This window comes from Prionailurus viverrinus, chromosome D4 (assembly GCF_022837055.1).
Source record: "Prionailurus viverrinus isolate Anna chromosome D4, UM_Priviv_1.0, whole genome shotgun sequence".
Lineage (NCBI taxonomy): Eukaryota > Metazoa > Chordata > Mammalia > Carnivora > Felidae > Prionailurus > Prionailurus viverrinus.
This window is the reverse complement of record NC_062573.1, coordinates 64,830,758-64,850,797: the sequence shown is the minus strand read 5'-3', so window position 1 is coordinate 64,850,797 and position 20,040 is coordinate 64,830,758. Positions and strand designations below refer to the sequence as shown.

At 45.7% G+C, this 20,040-nt stretch overlaps 1 protein-coding gene across 1 annotated transcript; it reads left to right on the top strand.

Moving 5' to 3' along the window:
• The first annotated feature begins 3,451 nt into the window (after positions 1–3,451).
• Positions 3,452–15,565, top strand: LOC125150797 (spermatogenesis-associated protein 31D4-like). Its single transcript, XM_047831155.1, is given in 10 exon segments — positions 3,452–3,583; positions 4,396–4,441; positions 4,993–5,053; positions 5,337–5,837; positions 5,839–6,116; positions 6,119–6,715; positions 6,718–8,219; positions 14,168–14,280; positions 14,282–14,697; positions 14,700–15,565. Coding segments are annotated over 10 exon segments (4,476 nt in total). The 3' UTR covers positions 15,530–15,565.
• The last annotated feature ends 4,475 nt before the right edge of the window (positions 15,566–20,040 follow it).

Here is a 20,040-nt window from a genome sequence, read left to right as displayed (position 1 = left end):
GTTTGTTTTTTGAGAGAGAGAGAGAGAGAGAGCGAGCATGAGCAGGGGAGAGACAGAGAGAGAGGGAGACACAGAATCCTGGAGACACAGTCTCCAGGCTCTGAGCTGTCAGCACAGAGCCTGATTTGGGGCTTGAACACACGAACCACGAGATCATGACCTGAGCCGAAGTCAGATGCTTAACAGACTGAGACACCTGGTGCCCCAAACATATGAGAATCATAAACCAATGACTTCTCCTTACTTATCTATATTGAATGTCTTCAAATACAAGCATATCATTGTCCTAGAGCTTTTGGAAAATACTGCTTCTTGGACACAATCTAACCTAGCACAGTATGAACCAGACTTCTATGTGGTGACCCAGGTCAGCTGGGAAGATGTCACAGCTGACATGTCAGAACACCTCACTCTACCAAAAGCCATCTCTGCCACCTCGGGATGGCTGCCTGAAATGCTCCTGTGAGAGCTTTATATTAAGGCTTAGGGGTTAGATGTATGTAAACTGTGTGAGATGTATGGCATGTTAAGCTTTGTTATTCATTTATGACTTCCTGAGAGTCGTACATAATCTAGATCTTGAAAGCAGGTTCTCAGAGGGCAATAGAAGAAACCTATAAAGACTTTGGTGCCAAGAATGAAAAGGAAAAAGTACCTAAGGGGATGATAGAATAACAACAACAACAAAAATTTTCTTCTAGCATTTAATACACAAAGTAAATATTCGTAGCCACAGAACTGCTTTAATTGTAGGACTAGGGTGACTCTTTATTTTAAGAAGTCACTTAATGTTTAAAAGAGAGGTGTTGAGAACATTGGGGATTTCATTGTCAGGGCTCTGCTATTTCCTAGCTAGGTGATCTTGAGAAGTCATTTACCCTCTCTTAGCTTCAGTTTTGTTCTTTGATAAAAGGGGCAACAGATACCTGTCCTGCTTACATCACGGGTGATTGTGAAATCTGCTTGCATCATAGGGTGATTGTGAGGTTGCTGCAAGTAAAATGCTTAAGTGTTGGCAAATGATTTATAATTGATGTTAGCATAGATATTGGCAAATCATCTGTATTTGATGTTAGCTGTGAACCTCCCCTACTAAATATCAGTGGAGGTAATTTCAGTGCTGTCAACAACAACAACAACAAAAAACCCCTCAAAACAGGTGTACCATCAATCCCTCATTCCTTTAAATTTTGAAGGCTCTTTGGGGCACCTGGGTGGCTCAGTTGGTTAAACGTCCCACTTCAGCTCAGGTCATGATATCACAGTTCCCAGAGGCCCAAAAGGCATCTGAAGGGAGATTCCTTGGGGACGGAAGAAGTTCCTATGCTTCTCTTTAGCAGAAAAGTAGAAGAGAGAGAGAAGGGGGCGCCTGGGTGGCGCACTCGGTTAAGCGTCCGACTTCAGCCAGGTCACGATATCGCGGTCCGGGACTTCGAGCCCCGCATCGGGCTCTGGGCTGATGGCTCAGAGCCTGGAGCCTGTTTCCGATTCTGTGTCTCCCTCTCTCTCTCTGCCCCTCCCCCGTTCATGCTCTGTCTCTCTCTGTCCCCAAAATAAATAAACGTTGAAAAAATAAATAAAAAAAAAAAAGAAAAGAGAGAGAAGGTCCATTGTCCCTGAGAATGACCCCCCACTCCCAGGTGGCATCCCTTGTGCAGGATATGTCAAAGGTTCCTGGTGTCAAAGTGACCGGAGGTGTTTCTTGAAGTTGCTATGACCACCAATCAGCCAACCAAGGACTCCTGAAGGGGGAATGCTACCATCCCTCTGCTTCCCCACTGCATTCTAGATTACAGATGGGTGCCTGTTGTAGGGACCAAAATAATGTACCCTGAAAGCAGTGCCCTAAAAGGCCATGCCTTGAAGAATATGCCCTGATGGCCATGCCTTGATTACCTAGTCTTTGATGAGCATGCTGTGGAGGCCATGCTTTAGTTTCTCGAAAAACCTAAGATTTTTAGCCCATGAAAAACACTAGAAAATTTATGGGGGTGGGGGGGTCGGGGAGAGCTACCCCATTTTGTATTTTAAGTAGTTAGTAGAGGATATTGACTGAAAACAGTAAAGATAGGAATCCATCATGATCTAAGTGACATTCCAACACATATAGCCTTTAGAGCCAACTTCCCTAGAAAACGGTCCCTGACTGGGTTTTAATTCAATCAGGTACTGATTTGGCTGGCTCCCAGTGGAGGTCTCCCAGCCTGAAGCAGCTAGACCAGAGATGTGGAGGGGATCACATTAGACCAATGAGGAGGAAACCTCACATGAGAGTCTTAAGATGGGCAGCTGTCCTGGTTAGTTAGGTGGCTGTCCCATGCCCAAGACAGACAACTTTGTATAAAGGACAAGAATAAAGAGAGGGCATCAAGTTTCTGGGTCTCATTACCATTCTAGCCAGGGTACTAACTTCCAGCCAAAAGGCAGGCTTTCTTCTCCCTGTAGAGTAGCCATGGGTTAGAGAATTGCAGCCTGAGAAATCAATATGAAAGTGTTCCAATAAGACCATATTTCTCGAAAAGCCCCTGAAATAAGAGTAAAGGAAGAAAAGAGAGAGTATACTCATTGAATTTGCACCGGCTCAGAGTCCCAGTGAAAAGACTCAAGGTGCCATGCTGGCGACCAAATGATGAAGTTTTGAGATGATGGTGGGGGGATGGTCTGGAGCCGATGGCCAAGAAAGAATTCTTGAAGACGTCTTTGGTACAAAAAGGTGGTTTTATTAAAGCACAGGGACAGGACCCATGGGCAGAAAGAGCTGGACTAAAAGTGTTGGGGGATACTTTTATGGAGTAGGGGGAGACAAAGTCAAGAGAGAGTTCCTAAAGGGATTTTCATAGTCTAAAGACTCAGATATTTGGAGGCCTGGCTATAGTCAGGATAAGGTTGTTTTTCCCTCAGGCAAAGCATTAACATTAAGACAGTAGGGGGTTCCTGGACATTAGGCTGTTGACAGGATTGCCTTTTTCTGGTGAACTGGTGGAGACTCTTTATCAGTTCAGCCATTTGTTTTTTGTCCTTTCTTGGTTTTGAGTAGCCTGGAGTTATCTAAGGAATATCACACATTGCCCACAGTTGGCAGGTAGGGGATTGTGTGCTAGCTTGTGCTTGGCCCCTCAGCCAGCCTCACGCTCCCTCGTCAATAGGATGAAAAGATGAGGTAGGAAAACAGGATGGCAGGGTAGGGCAGAGGGACCTGCAGGAGGAGAGGTGGAGGGACCTTCTGGGCTGGTAGGTGGGGGAGGGGCTTTGGGCACACCCTCTCCAATTGTCCCCTCCCCCAACCCTCAGAAACCTTTTGTGACTTTTCAGTGCTCTGTGATGTAAGCCTGGAGAGTTATATAGTCAGGCATCTGCACACTCGAAGCTCAGTTACCTTAGGCAGCCTTGCGATTCAGTTACCTATAGGCAGCTTTGTGATGCTCTCATTTCAGAATAGTGCTACTGAACCATGTTGTGCTCAACATGCTTCGAGACTGACCCCAACTTCACCTTCTTGTATGGGTTGGGGTTGCTTCTTCTGTTCCTGTGCTACCTGATGGGGATTCCATTTCCAACTGGGAACACCAAACCCATCCAAAAGGTAAGGAATCCTGGGGGAGTCCTGAACAGACATTCGTATTGTTTCTACTTCTAGTCCCAAATTTTAAAATGAGTTTGGTAGGATTAGACACAACTAAAATGGGAAGTCTAAAAGAAGAGACGTTCACTCCTCTAGGAAGAGAGATCTGGCAGGGCTAAGGGTTAAGAAAGTACCAAGGTTTAGTACTTATCTGGCTGTGGTGGCGGGTCTTGGATAAAATCCCAAACATAAGGATTCTGTAGTCTTAGTTTGGGTTTAGAGAGTATGGGATGTGTGTAAGAGAACAAGGTTCCCCAGCACTTGATCATGGGTCACCTTCTCATGTAAGATTTCACTCGACCGAGCCTTCATGTTGGGCTGATCAGGAGAAGACTGCTAAGCCTCTGAGACACACTGAGCAGAGACTAGGGTCCAAGCTCTGTCCCAGGATACAGGGTCCTACCTGATGGAGCACTGATGTGACTGTTGGTCCTCAGTTTCTGTTTTTTTTCCTTTAAGTTAGAAAGTATACACATGCGCACGTGTGCGTACACACACACACACACACACACACACACACACACACACACAGGGTGGCCCCAGGAGGAGCAGAGAGAGGGAGAGAGAGAATCCCAAGCAGTCTCTGCTCTGACAGCACAGATGGGGACCTTGAATTCACTGGAGACCAGTGAACAGAGATCATGACCTGAGCCGAAATCAAGTGTCAAACGCTTAACTGTCTGAGCCACCCAGGCACCCCAAGAATGTCTCCATTTTTGAGAGCAGAGTGAGAGATGAGTCCCAGGCTCCTCATTCTTTCATTTTCATTCTAGCGTCAAGGCAGAGCCAAGAGGAGGAGGAAAGGCGGTACACTGAAAGGTAAGGTTCTGCTTGTTCCACATGAGCTCTCCAAGGGTGACCCTTCCTGTCCTTCCCATGAGGTTCCAGTTCCATGATTTCTGAGGATATCAGCTACTACACACAGTGCCCCTCTGAAAATGGATGCCTCAGAACACTCAGAACTGGAGGCCCTTAGATTCCTTGCTCTGCCCAACCCTGAGTGTGGAGCCATGGTGGACCTGGGCAATCAATGGTTGTTGCCCAGTGGTGGCCGTGTGAGATGTCAGGAGACAGAACTTCTGTCTCCTGATTTTGTGCAAGACCCGTGACATCACAGATACTCAGGATTCCTCCCTGAGGTAACCACGGCCTTCTGTGCTTCACAGAGGTGGTTTGAGCATCACATGATGTAATGTACATGAAATACTTTAATGCGATACCATGTGTCACATCATTGACCATTTGACCTCATCTACCGATTATTGGGGCATTCAGAATCTAATATCGCAAGGGTGTCTCACAAAGGGACTCCTGTATAATACCTGTGTTTCTACCTTCACTACATATAGCCCACTCTCCTTGTTTCCCAGGTTGGAAATGCCTTCGGAGAGAAGAGGAAGAGATAAGGAAGCTGATGAGTAATAGAAGGAGGTGACTACTCTTTCCCCTTCTATCCTGATCCCTCCTAGAGCATGATTTATGCAATTGTATGAATTCAGTGCAACCTGCCAGTCATGGGAGGGGGGTAGCCATAGGAATGGGTACGTGAATGAGGGCCCTGGGGTGAAGGTTACTGAGTGTATTATGAAGTCATAAATGTGGGGCATTGTGAAGGAGCAGCAGGCTTCAGGTGGCCCCTCCCTTGGCAGGTCAGCAGGTGCTCCTTCCCTTGTTCTGGCCCTGGCTGCAGCTTTGTACCTCCTGTCTCCTGCAGCCCCCTAGGCCGGCAACGTGATACAATCCACTTTCGTCAACTGTTATGTCCAGACCCCTTCTGTGAGGTGTGTAATAACACAACTGCTGAGATCAATCGGATGCTGTACCCAGAGTCCCTCGAAGATGCTACTTCCTTGGGTTCCACAGCTCCTGTGACTGACTCATTGTTCACTTCATCCCCTGCCTTCTCAGCAGACCCTCCAGGAGACCTAACATCAGCTTCTCTGCCTGAGCCTTCCCTGCCACTAGCCTCCACCTTCCCACCTAACCCAATGACCCCCTTGGCTGACTATGTTCCACTCTCACCACCGGATCACTCTTTGCCACCACAGCCTTGTCCTCCCTTGGAATCTGATTTCCCTGAGGACCATTTCCCAGCCCAACCCCTTGCCGTTTCCCCTCTCCCACCATGTGATGCTCAGACAGTGGACCCTGTTGTTCAACCAGAGGCCAAATTGTCTCTAAATACCATCTTCTCTCTTGACTCCACCGTTTCCCAATGTCAACTCCTTATAGGAGTTGTCCCAGACAAAGAATCCCACTGAGACCTGTGCTTGTCATCATGCACCACCAACCCTGTCTGTTTCACCACCACCAGATAGCACTTTAACTGTGGCTCAATCTAAATCAATTTCCATCACCTTGAAGCCTGTTCCGGAGAACTCATCTCCAGATGGCCCTGTTGGATTGTCCACTCATATCCCAACAACCACAGGCACTGACCATGAAAGCTTGTGTGTCTCAGACTTCTCTTGGTGGAAAACTCATGCCAAAGACGTCTCTCTACCTTGGCTCAATGTAATTTCAGCCAAGAGGTTCTTGCCCTCCGTTCTGAGGCTTCTTCCAGGGGAGACCCTGTGGCCTACATTGTAGAGCCTGGTAACCTGTCTTTCCTCAGCCCCGAAGTCCTGGCACTTCTGGAGAAACAAGTCCAAAAGAGGAGTGATTTCTTGATATGGAAGGGAAAGAAGAGTTCTTTTCCAAAACAACTCAGGCCAGACTACACACTAAATTCTTTGGGAAAAATGTCAGAGTCAGTTGCTGCCCAGCCTGGCTTGGCAGCCTCCCTTCCTTTCTGGAACAACAAAGACAAATCAAAGGAGCTGCATGTGCATCAGCAGCCCCCCTATCCTACAATCTTGGTAGAGGTCCATTTACAGCAAATACCTCTGCAGCTCTTCTGGAGTCTCCCAACTCTGCATACTGAGTCTTTGCCGTCTGTTGCCCATGTCTCAGAGGATTGTTCCTCAACCTTTATTTTCAATAGAATCTCTACCTCCACAGACCAGGAATCCCCAGGACTTCCCCCTCCACTTCCTCAGGCCCTGCCTGAGATCCAGCCTCAACCCCAGCCTGCACCCCAGCCTCAACCCCAGCCCCACCTCCCACTCAAGTCCAGCCTGAGACCTACCTTCAATCCCCACTCCCAATCCTGCCATCTAGTCCTCTACCCCAGATTAAGAGCTGTGGAGTGTGTTTTCATAGACCCCAGAATGAATTGGAGTCTCTCATCCCCTCTGAAATTCAAGACCTAGAATGGAATGTTTTGCAGAAGCAACAGGCAAGTTTGTGGGGTTTACCCGCTGTGGTTCAAAGATCCCATGAGGCCTTTTGTCCTTCGGCTCCTAACCTGTCTAACCGCCGGGCCTTCCAGGCCCATGGTGCAGTCTCTATCCTTCCTGGACAGTTTCCTCTCAGTGATGAGCTTCGTAAGAAACTAGAGCATCACTTCCAAAAGAGGCTCATCCAGCACCGGTGGGGCCTTCCCTGCAGGATCCATGAGTCTCTATCACTGATGAGGCCTCCGAAGAATTTTTCAAACATACCTGAGATGGGGCACTATCGTAGACTCCAACAGACCTCTAAGAGTCAGAGTAGCAACACTGTAAATGTTGGGTTGAGCCCACCTGAAAGCTTCCATGAGGGGGACTCAGAAATGCTTCAGCTAGAGGACCCCTTTGGGAAGGATCTGGGAAACAACCCAGAGAATGGGCCCAAAGATCATCTGTTGAGTGACCCAGAGAGCTCTTCAGATAAGGATATGGGGTATGATGCTGAGGAAGAACTTATGAGCCCATCCGAGAATACATCAAGGGCATCTGTGGAGAGACTAGGCCAAAGGCAACTTGAAAATGTCCTCAGAATACATCTGAGCAAAAAGTTCGAGGAAATCAATGAGGGTCAGCTCCCCGGGACCGTGCATAGTTCATGGCACACTATGAATCAGACATTGCTTCATCCTGAGAAATCCCACAGTGAAATACAACAGAGAGTTCTGCCACCATCAGTGGGTGGGGAATATTGCCTGAATACCTCCCGGGAGCTTTCCTTCATTGAATCTAATGCACAGCAGATGCTGGAGTCCCATATTAAACAATTCCATCATAGACTGGTAGGGGGCGTTCCCCCTAAGGACCTTGAATCCATAGCTATCTTTAAATTGAAAGAGGCCCCATCCCAGTCCTTATCCCATTCGAACCTTCCCTGCTCAACCAACCTGATTTCTGAGGCCAACTCTAAATCTGGGGACTTCAAGTCCCTTAGAGGAAGCTCTAAATCTCTCCATGGAGACAAAGTGGGAACAGCAAATTCAGCCCCCATCCTGGATCATTCTCTCCCTGCCACCTCAACTGTGGGCAAGGAAGGACAAGGAATCCCAGCAAAATCACTGCGTCCTATCAAACGTGGGCTTGCAGAGGAAGTTCAGAAAATGAAGGATGGCAGACAGACTCTTCAAACTATCAGACATAGCAGCATAGGCAAAGCAAGCGAGACACAGACTGTACCAGCCAAAAGATGGCCCTCAAAGCAGCCCGCAAGGCAAGCTGGCACCAGGCGTGAGCCAAAGGATAAGACCGTAAATCCCAGCGATAGAGTCAAGATGCAACAGGGCAGGTGGCGGCAAGATGGCGGCTTAGGAGGACGCTGGGCTCACCGCACGTCCTGCTGATCACTTAGATTCCATCTACACCTGCCTAAATAACCCAGAAAACCGCCAGAGGATTAGCAGAACAGAGTCGCCGGAGCCAAACGCAGACGAGAGGCCCACGGAAGAGGGTAGGAAGGGCGGCGAGGCGGTGCGCGCTCCACGGACTGGCGGGAGGGAGCCGGGGCGGAGGGGCGGCTCGCCGGCCAAGCAGAGCCCCCGAGTCGGGCTTGCAAAAGCGGAGGGGCCGGGCGGACTGTGTTCCGACAGCAAGCGCGACTTAGCGTCTGGGAGGTCAGAAATTAACAGCTCTGCTCGGAAAGCGGGAAGGCTGGAGGACAAAGGGAGGGAGAGCTGCTGAGCCCCCTGACAACAGAGCTCAGTTTGGTGGGGAACAAAGGCGCTCGCCAGCGCCATTTCCCCCGCCCATCCCCCAGCCGAAATCCCAAAGGGAACCGGTTCCTGCCAGGGAACTTGCTCGCTCCACGCAAACACCCAACTCTGCGCTTCTGCGGAGCCAAACCTCCGGCAGCGGATCTGACTCCCTCCCGCTGCCACAGGGCCCCTCCTGAAGTGGATCACCTAAGGAGAAGCGATCTAAGCCTGCCCCTCCTGCCCCCGAGCACCTTGCCTACCCACCCCAGCTAATACGCCAGATCCCCAGCATCACAAGCCTGGCAGGGTGCAAGTAGCCCAGACGAGCCACACCACCCCACAGTGAATCCCGCCCCTAGGAGAGGGGAAGAGAAGGCACACACCAGTCTGACTGTGGCCCCAGCGGTGGGCTGGGGGCAGACATCAGGTCTGACTGCGGCCCCGCCCACCAACTCCAGGTATACACCACAGCACAGGGGAAGTGCCCTGCAGGTCCTCACCACGCCAGGGACTATCCAAAATGACCAAGCGGAAGAACTCCCCTCAGAAGAATCTCCAGGAAATAACAACAGCTAATGAGCTGATCAAAAAGGATTTAAATAATATAACAGAGAGTGAATTTAGAATAATAGTCATAAAATTAATCGCTGGGCTTGAAAACAGTATACAGGACAGCAGAGAATCTCTTGCTACAGAGATCAAGGGACTAAGGAACAGTCACGAGGAGCTGAAAAACGCTTTAAACGAAATGCATAACAAAATGGAAACCACCACAGCTCGGCTTGAAGAGGCAGAGGAGAGAATAGGTGAACTAGAAGATAAAGTTATGGAAAAAGAGGAAGCTGAGAAAAAGAGAGATAAAAAAATCCAGGAGTATGAGGGGAAAATTAGAGAATTAAGTGATACACTAAAAAGAAATAATATACGCATAATTGGTATCCCAGAGGAGGAAGAGAGAGGGAAAGGTGCTGAAGGGGTACTTGAAGAAATAATAGCTGAGAACTTCCCTGAACTGGGGAAGGAAAAAGGCATTGAAATCCAAGAGGCACAGAGAACTCCCTTCAGACGTAACTTGAATCGATCTTCTGCACGACATATCATAGTGAAACTGGCAAAATACAAGGATAAAGAGAAAATTCTGAAAGCAGCAAGGGGTAAATGTGCCCTCACATATAAAGGGAGACCTATAAGACTCGTGACTGATCTCTCTTTTGAAACTTGGCAGGCCAGAAAGAATTGGCAAGAGATTTTCAGGGTGCTAGACAGAAAAAATATGCAGCCAAGAATCCTTTATCCAGCAAGTCTGTCATTTAGAATAGAAGGAGAGATAAGGGTCTTCCCAAACAAACAAAAACTGAAGGAATTTGTCACCACTAAACCAGCCCTACAAGAGATCCTAAGGGGGACCCTGTGAGACAAAGTCCCAGAGACATCACTATAAGCATAAAACATACAGACATCACAATGACTCTAAACCCGTATCTTTCTATAATAACACTGAATGTAAATGGATTAAATGCGCCAACCAAAAGACATAGGGTATCAGAATGGATAAAAAAACAAGACCCATCTATTTGCTGTCTACAAGAGACTCATTTTAGACCTGAGGACACCTTTAGATTGAGAGTGAGGGGATGGAGAACTATTTATCATGCGACTGGAAGCCAAAAGAAAGCTGGAGTAGCCATACTTATATCAGACAAACTAGACTTTAAATTAAAGGCTGTAACAAGAGATGAAGAAGGACATGATATAATAGTTACAGGGTCTATCCATCAGGAAGAGCTAACAATTATCAATGTCTATGCACCGAATACCGGAGCCCCCAAATATATAAAACAATTACTCATAAACATAAGCAACCTTATTGATAAGAATGTGGTAATTGCAGGGGACTTTAATACACCACTTACAGAAATGGATAGATCAACTAGACACACGGTCAATAAAGAAACAAGGGCCCTGAATGAGACATTGGATGAGATGGACTTGACAGATATATTTAGAAATCTGCATCCCAAAGCAACAGAATATACTTTCTTCTCGAGTGCACATGGAACATTCTCCAAGATAGATCATATACTGGGTCACAAAACAGCCCTTCATAAGTTTACAAGAATTGAAATTATACCATGCTTACTTTCAGACCACAATGCCATGAAGCTTGAAATCAACCGCAGGAAAAAGTCTGGAAAACCTCCAAAAGCATGGAGGTTAAAGAACACCCTACTAACGAATGAGTGGGTCAACCAGGCAATTAGAGAAGAAATTAAAAAATATATGGAAACAAACGAAAATGAAAATACAACAATCCAAACGCTTTGGGACGCAGCAAAGGCAGTCCTGAGAGGAAAATACATTGCAATCCAGGCCTATCTCAAGAAACAAGAAAAATCCCAAATACAAAATCTAACAGCACACCTAAAGGAACTAGAAGCAGGAGAGGAAAGGCAGCCTAAGCCCAGCAGAAGAAGAGAAATAATAAAGATCAGAGCAGAAATAAACAATATAGAAACTAAAAAAACTGTAGAGCAGATCAACGAAACCAAGAGTTGGTTTTTTGAAAAAATAAACAAAATTGACAAACCTCTAGCCAGGCTTCTCAAAAAGAAAAGGGAGATGACCCAAATAGATAAAATCATGAATGAAAATGGAACTATTACAACCAATCCCTCAGAGATACAAACAATTATCAGGGAATACTATGAAAACTTATATGCCAACAAATTGGACAACCTGGAAGAAATGGACGAATTCCTGAACACCCACACGCTTCCAAAACTCAATCAGGAGGAAATAGAAAGCTTGAACAGACCCATAACCAGCGAAGAAATTGAATCGGTTATCAAAAATCTCCCAACAAATAAGAGTCCAGGACCAGATGGCTTCCCAGGGGAGTTCTACCAGACGTTTAAAGCAGAGATAATACCTATCCTTCTCAAGCTATTCCAAGAAATAGAAAGGGAAGGAAAACTTCCAGACTCATTCTATGAAGCCAGTATTACTTTGATTCCTAAACCAGACAGAGACCCAGTAAAAAAAGAGAACTACAGGCCAATATCCCTGATGAATATGGATGCAAAAATTCTCAATAAGATACTAGCAAATCGAATTCAACGGCATATAAAAAGAATTATTCACCATGATCAAGTGGGATTCATTCCTGGGATGCAGGGCTGGTTCAACATTCGCAAATCAATCAACGTGATACATCACATTAACAAAAAAAGAGAGAAGAACCATATGATTCTGTCAATCGATGCAGAAAAGGCCTTCGACAAAATCCAGCACCCTTTCTTAATAAAAACCCTTGAGAAAGTCGGGATAGAAGGAACATACTTAAAGATCATAAAAGCCATTTATGAAAAGCCCACAGCTAACATCATCCTCAACGGGGAAAAACTGAAAGCTTTTTCCCTGAGATCAGGAACATGACAAGGATGCCCACTCTCACCGCTGCTGTTTAACATAGTGCTGGAAGTTCTAGCATCAGCAATCAGACAACAAAAGGAAATCAAAGGCATCAAAATTGGCAAAGATGAAGTCAAGCTTTCGCTTTTTGCAGATGACATGATATTATACATGGAAAATCCGATAGACTCCACCAAAAGTCTGCTAGAACTGATACAGGAATTCAGCAAAGTTGCAGGCTACAAAATCAATGTACAGAAATCAGTTGCATTCTTATACACTAACAATGAAGCAACAGAAAGACAAATAAAGAAACTGATCCCATTCACAATTGCACCAAGAAGCATAAAATACCTAGGAATAAATCTAACCAAAGATGTAAAGGATCTGTATGCTGAAAACTATAGAAAGCTTCTGAAGGAAATTGAAGAAGATTTAAAGAAATGGAAAGACATTCCCTGCTCATGGATTGGAAAAATAAATATTGTCAAAATGTCAATACTACCCAAAGCTATCTACACATTCAATGCAATCCCAATCAAAATTGCACCAGCATTCTTCTCAAAACTAGAACAAGCAATCCTAAAATTCATATGGAACCACAAAAGGCCCCGAATAGCCAAAGGAATTTTGAAGAAGAAGACCAAAGCAGGAGGCATCACAATCCCAGACTTTAGCCTCTACTACAAAGCTGTCATCATCAAGACAGCATGGTATTGGCACCAAAACAGACACATAGACCAATGGAATAGAATAGAAACCCCAGAACTAGACCCACAAACGTATGGCCAACTCATCTTTGACAAAGCAGGAAAGAACATCCAATGGAAAAAAGACAGCCTCTTTAACAAATGGTGCTGGGAGAACTGGACAGCAACATGCAGAAGGTTGAAACTAGACCACTTTCTCACACCATTCACAAAAATAAACTCAAAATGGATAAAGGACCTAAATGTGAGACAGGAAACCATCAAAACCTTAGAGGAGAAAGCAGGAAAAGACCTCTCTGACCTCAGCCGTAGCAATCTCTTACTCGACACATCCCCAAAGGCAAGGGAATTAAAAGCAAAAGTGAATTACTGGGACCTTATGAAGATAAAAAGCTTCTGCACAGCAAAGGAAACAACCAACAAAACTAAAAGGCAACCAACGGAATGGGAAAATATATTTGCAAATGACATATCGGACAAAGGGCTAGTATCCAAAATCTATAAAGAGCTCACCAAACTCCACACCCGAAAAACAAATAACCCAGTGAAGAAATGGGCAGAAAACATGAATAGACACTTCTCTAAAGAAGACATCCGGATGGCCAACAGACACATGAAAAGATGTTCAGCGTCGCTCCTTATCAGGGAAATACAAATCAAAACCACACTCAGGTATCACCTCACGCCAGTCAGAGTGGCCAAAATGAACAAATCAGGAGACTATAGATGCTGGAGAGGATGTGGAGAAATGGGAACCCTCTTGCACTGTTGGTGGGAATGCAAATTGGTGCAGCCGCTCTGGAAAGCAGTGTGGAGGTTCCTCAGAAAATTAAAAATAGACCTACCCTATGACCCAGCAATAGCACTGCTAGGAATTTATCCAAGGGATACAGGAGCACTGATGCATAGGGCCACTTGTACCCCAATGTTCATAGCAGCACTCTCAACAATAGCCAAATTATGGAAAGAGCCTAAATGTCCATCAACTGATGAATGGATAAAGAAATTGTGGTTTATATACACAATGGAATATTACATGGCAATGAGAAAAAATGAAATATGGCCTTTTGTAGCAACGTGGATGGAACTGGAGAGTGTGATGCTAAGTGAAATAAGCCATACAGAGAAAGACAGATACCATATGGTCTCACTCTTATGTGGATCCTGAGAAACTTAACAGGAACCCATGGGGGAGGGGAAGGAAAAAAAAAAAAAAAGAGGTTAGAAAGGGAGAGAGCCAAAGCATAAGAGACTGTTAAAAACTGAGAACAAACTGAGGGTTGATGGGGGGTGGGAGGGAGGAGAGGGTGGGTGATGGGTATTGAGGAGGGCACCTTTTGGGATGAGCACTGGGTGTTGTATGGAAACCAATTTGTCAATAAATTTCAGAAAAAAAAAAAAAAAAAGATGCAACAGGGCAAAATGGTGGTGAATCCAGAACCTGTTTCTGTGCCCAAAGTGTCCAGGGAGTTATTCAGGGCTGAGGAGCTAGATGGGCGTCAATCAAAACCTAGAGATAGCTTCCAGCCAGCCAGGAAGCCCCCAAATGATAAATGTGAATGCAAATAAGGACAAAAGTACCATGACCATTAAAAGCCACCCACCAAACACATCAATTCCCCAAGATCCTAATTTAACAGAATGGCTATATAAGGAATTAAAGCTTAAATTGGAGCACAGATAGCAGAGCTGGGCCCAGAGCAAAGACAACGACCTGCCCCCCTCGACTTCCAAGGCCTCCCTGACTCATGACCAGGAGGACTCCAGTGGGGACATGGGAGCTTCCCAGGTGCTTCACGTCCGTATGCAGGACACAGGAATTAGTACGGAACAGCAGCAGGATACCTGGGTCCCTAAGCATGTCTTAAGGAAGCACCAGCACAAGAATCTCCCACCAGCTACAGAGACAGTGAGCCCTCCGTGTTCCAAAGCACAAGAGTTGGTGGAAGGGATGCAGGGTTGGGGACATCCCAGCCTATAAGGAAGAGTTGCCCTCCTTGGGACATGGCACTGGCGGAGAAGCTTGGGAGCCAATCATCCTGCACCCTATCACAGAAGGGTCAGCCTCCCCCTGAAAGCCTTTTTAGAAAAAAAGTGAAGGCTATATTACAATGGCTGAATCCTGGCAGAATGTGCAAAAGACAAGAAAACTCCCAGGAAAAGGGCATCCTGCCATGTGTGCAAAGCAGAGGCATGGTTCAAGGTAGAGCTGCCTTTACTGGGAGGACCGAAGCTCAGAAACTCAGGAAAGATGTTGGCAAGTTCTTAGAAGAGAAGATGGGGCACCGGCATGCTACAGATAGTGCCTGTCCTCAACAGCCCCTTCTGTCCTCAGCCAAGTTTGGGAAACCTCGGAAGGAAGCACAAGTGCAGGCCCAGGCACAGCCTGCCCAGGAGCCTCCTCTCAGCTACAGGGCTCCCTCTTGTAAAGAGAGAAATACCAAGTCCTGTCACCAAGAAGCTGTCTTTGTGGGCCACAGCCATTCTCCAAGTATTAGACAGACCAGGGACAAGGGCAGACACCCCCAGGAAGCTGTGGCCCTTAAGGGCCAGCTGTTGTGTCAGAACCATCACCTGTCTGTGCCCCACAGGGAGCCTGTGCCCCATCCACACTGCACCTGCAGGCATCAAGCTGGCCAGGGGCCTCCAGCCACTCTCACCACTGCTAAAGGCACGGTATTCGGAGATCTGTGTCTATCATTGAGACAGAAAACCCTTCTCCAGAATTTCGAGAGGGGGAAATTTCCCAGCCCGAATCCCACAAAATAATCCCTTTGATTCTCCCCAATAAACATTCCTCTAACAGTGATGTCTGTTCTGTGTACTGTGTTGGTTCAAGGTAACCAGTCCCCCTGTTGAGGGGGATCCCTTGAGGGACCATGTAGTCCAAGCCCATTTCCTCTCTGATGAAATTTGAGGAGATGGGCTCTGTTCTCCTGCCTCTTAGCAGCTCTCTCCTTTGCCCTCATTGAACGATTTATACCTTTTAGAGTAAGTCTTCTCTATCTGAGGAGGATCAAAGACAGGTGTAGTTTTCAGAACATAATGATTAAGCCACTGTTTCCTTCTTGCCTGCTAGTGTTACAGTGGCTTCCAGTTACCAGAGGATCCCACAGGTGGGTGAACTCTGAATGGGAGTGTTTGGGCTGGTTGGGGTAGGGTCTAGGAACAGCATAGATGCTGCTTAAGCATCTGTCGTGTGGGTCATGTTAAACTTGACATGGGGGTTTCCTACTAGAAGCTGTCAAGCTTGGCACCCCCTTTTGGAGAAGGGGACCTTGGTTCCTTCCTTCCTTCTATCCACACTTGATGGCAATATACAAGATCTTGCCTTTAGTGTGGACAGTTCTCCCATTGCGATGGAGGTACCACCTTTGATATTCATGGCCTTAGTGGAGCCAAGGTAGATCTCCTCCAGAAGACCTGCAGTTTATGAACCAGAGGTGAGTTCTACACTGTGCACCAGCATACAGATAATTGGGGGCTTTTCCATGGAATGTTGTTTTTCATTTTTTGGTTTTTTTTTTTTTTGGCCAAGACAGCACACCTACCCACCCTTACAATAGGATTCTCCCACACTTACAATAGGATTCTGGAGGGAAGGCGATGCCACATGAGGCTGGAACTCAAAAATGGAGGGAGTGTCCTCGTGAATGTTCAGTGTTAAAAAGCCATTGAAGCCCTCTTTGAACAAGAAGATACAAATGTGGTATCCTTCTTGTCAAGGGTCATGCCATTGACCCTGCATTATCTGAACATTAAGGTCGCAGAAAGAATGCAGAGTCTGATTCTGTGGAGGTCCCGAGAGAGACAATAGGTGAGATGGGGCCCAGGGCAGGCAACATGAAGAGAAAGTACTGAAGGTTGTAACATCTATATGGATAGATCAGCCAATAACCCAGTGTTCCAATTTCTACATAATCTCATTTTAGAGTCCTTTACTGCCCATCTGGTGCAGTTACTGACACCCTGTAGATCTTAATACTGGGAATACTTCTGCCATCAGGAAGATTATAGTCTGAGATTCTGTCCTTTGAGCTCCTCCTCCTATCCTTCCGGCTTATATGTCCCCTGGTACCAACTCCACATCATTCATTTTTCTACTTGTTGTCTATGTACCAAGGCCTTGTCTTCCTGATCATCTATCAGGTAACAAAATTTAAAAAGATCCAGGAACACCTGGGTGGCTCAGTTGGGTAAGCGTCCAGCTTTGGCTCAGGTCATGATCTCGTGGTCTGTGAGTTTGAGCCCCACGTGGGGCTCGGTGCTAACAGCCCAGAGCCTGGAGCCTGCTTGGGATTCTGTGTCTCCGTCTCTCTCTCTGCCCCTTCGTCAGCTCACACTCTGTGTGTCTCGCTGTCTTCCTGAAAAATAACCATTAAAAAAAATTAAAAGACAGGGTTCACTGGGTGGCTCAGTCATTTTAGCGGCTGACTCTTGCTCTTAGCTCAGGTCATGATCTCACGCAGCCTCTGCACAGAACCTGCTTGGGATTCTGTCTCTCCTTCTCTGCCTCTCCCCCACTTGTGTTCTCCCTGCGTCTCTCTCGAAATAAATAAACATTAAAATTTTTTAAATAAAAACATCCAGTACAAATGGGCCCCATCCAATCCCCTTCAGTCGTCCTTGTCTGGCAAATTCACGTCTCTCTGCTTTTTCTAGAAATACATTTCTCCAAGTTACTGATCACTATTGGAAATATCACAATTGAGTCTATTGATGGCACAAGAAATTCAGTCCCAGCCCTACTTGCAAATCATTCATTCATCTCACAAATACTTATCCCAGGCTTACATGTAAACAAAAGAATTGGAGTTAGGTCACTATTTCCTTCGTCTGTTCTCTTGCCAATTCTACTCAGATCTATTTTAAATTTCCTTCACTTTCCTCAACTTAGGCCCTCTCCAATTTCCCTGCAGATGTGCTGGACCACGGTTCACAGAGGAGCTAGAAAGCCATGAGATGGGAGCCCTTCATCAGAACACAACACAGCAAAACCTTCCAACAATATTTCCCCATTCCTCTTTCCTTCCCAGTGTCGAAGGAAATACTCTTTATTGAGAGATCCCTAAATTCTAGTCTTGATGGGACTGAGCCTCCCTTGCCAGGTCTCCTCCTGCTCCTTTCCCTCTTTTACTTTTTTAAGCTTTTTTGCTACAGAAATGTTTAAACATGCACAAGAGCAGCTAGAACAATAGAACTTCCCACACGCCCCTCACCCAAGTTGCACTATTATCATGTGGCAGGTGTGATTACGATTAAAGTGCAAAAGCCCATTGTAAGATCTTCCCATCTAGGGGCTCCTCAGTCGGTTAAGCATCTGAGTCTTGGTTTAGATCAGATAATAATCTCAGGTTCACGAGTTCCAGCCTCACATCAGGCTCTGTGTTGCTGGTGTGGAGCCTGCTTGGGATTCTCTCTGCTCCTCCTCCTCCCCCCCTCTCTGCTCTCCCCCCTCGTGCTCTCTCTCTGTCTCTCAAAATAAACAAACATAAACAAATAAACATCTTGCCATCCATCTCTAAGACATATGCTATGTGCCCATGTCAAAGCTCTCACATTTCTTTGATATTTATCACCTGTGGAACATACTTATTCACAATAGATGTACGCAGCATTGGTGCCAAAAAAGCACTGAGCTTATAGGCACTTTGGCAATCAGTTCTGCTCTGCCTTGCAGTCAACCCTGAGGAGCCCTTTGAGTGAATTCCTCACCTCCACATGAGAAGTAATCTTACAGAGCAAATTCAGGGCACGATCTCACTGTCCCTTCATCACACAGTAAGTATAACATGCAAGAAGTATAGAAGAACACTATACATGTTGATAAAGACTCAACACTGCTCTATGTGTTTTCAAATATTTAGAAGAAAAACTTTTCCCGCCACTTTTAAAATGAACTATTGTGTTTCAAGTTAACACAGTAGATCAAACACTCCTCTCTTTCCCCAAAGGCCATTAAAAGTAAAAGATTAGATGAAAGAATGCTCTATGCCATTAGCCATCAGGGAAATGCAAATCAAAACCAATATTTCACAGCACTTCACACCCACAAGGATGGCTAGAATCAAAAAGATAATCCAAGTGTTGGTGGGACTGTGGAGAATTTAGAACCCCATATGATGCCGGTGGGCATGGAAAATATTGCAGCTGTTTTGGAAAACAGTCTGGCAGTTGCTCAAAATGTTAAACATCCAGTTATCATATAACCCAGCAGATGACTCCTAGGTGTCTACTCGAGAGCACTGAAAACAGAGGTCTACACAAAAACTTGTATACAAATGTTCACAGCTATATTATTCATAACGTCACAAGATGGAAACCACACAAACATCCATCAACTGATAAATGGGTAAATAAAACAGGACATACCCCCATGATATATTTTTTGGCAATAAAAAGACCAATACATGCCACAACATGGATGAACCTTGAAAACATGTTCAGTGAAAGAAGCCAGTCAGAAATGACCACACATGATTCCATTCACATGAAATGTCCAGAATAGGGAAATCGGGAGACAGAAAGTAGATTCAGCCTAGAGCTGGGGCCTGGAGGTGGGGTGGAGGGGGGCTGAGGGGAGAGGGGACTGATAGGCAAAAGGTTGGAGGTGTTTTTCTCTGAAGTCATGGAAATGTTTTAGAATTGTGATGCACATGTCTGTGCATATACTGAAAATCATGGACTTATCCACATCAAATGGGTGAATTATATGGTATGTGAAATATATTTCAATAAAGCTGTGGAAAAGAAGTACTTATGGATGACAAAAAAGGGGAGTGGGTAAGGAAAAAGATGTCAACACATTTTTGGAAGATGGGAATCTGGTGGAGGAGCAGTAACTGACTAGCAGAGCAAATGAGGTGCTAGCAAACCAATTCACACTGCAGAACCCAGAAGACAGTAACCTGGAAGCACTAGACAAAAAAGACCTTAGGGGTTCCATGTAGTATACATGATGACGTTTTGTCCTTTTTGTTTGTTTTATATTGTGTATAATTTCTAAAATATTTTTTCTTTCTTTTTTCTTTTTTTGGTTTTGAATGGGGTTGTTCTTTGCCAGTATTTTGTTAAAACCTTGGTGAAATGTTAGCAGGCTTCATATGTGCAGACCATCCCAGGGTTCTTGTCTGGGACAGAGCTCGAGACAACTGTTTTAAAGTTGGCATTGCGCACTTCTGGGGTCTGGGTATGGTGGCGGCAGCAGCTCCTGGAATCAAAGCCAGAAATCTCAAAGGTTGGGTTAAATTCATTTTTAAAGTATATATCTTTGAAAATAA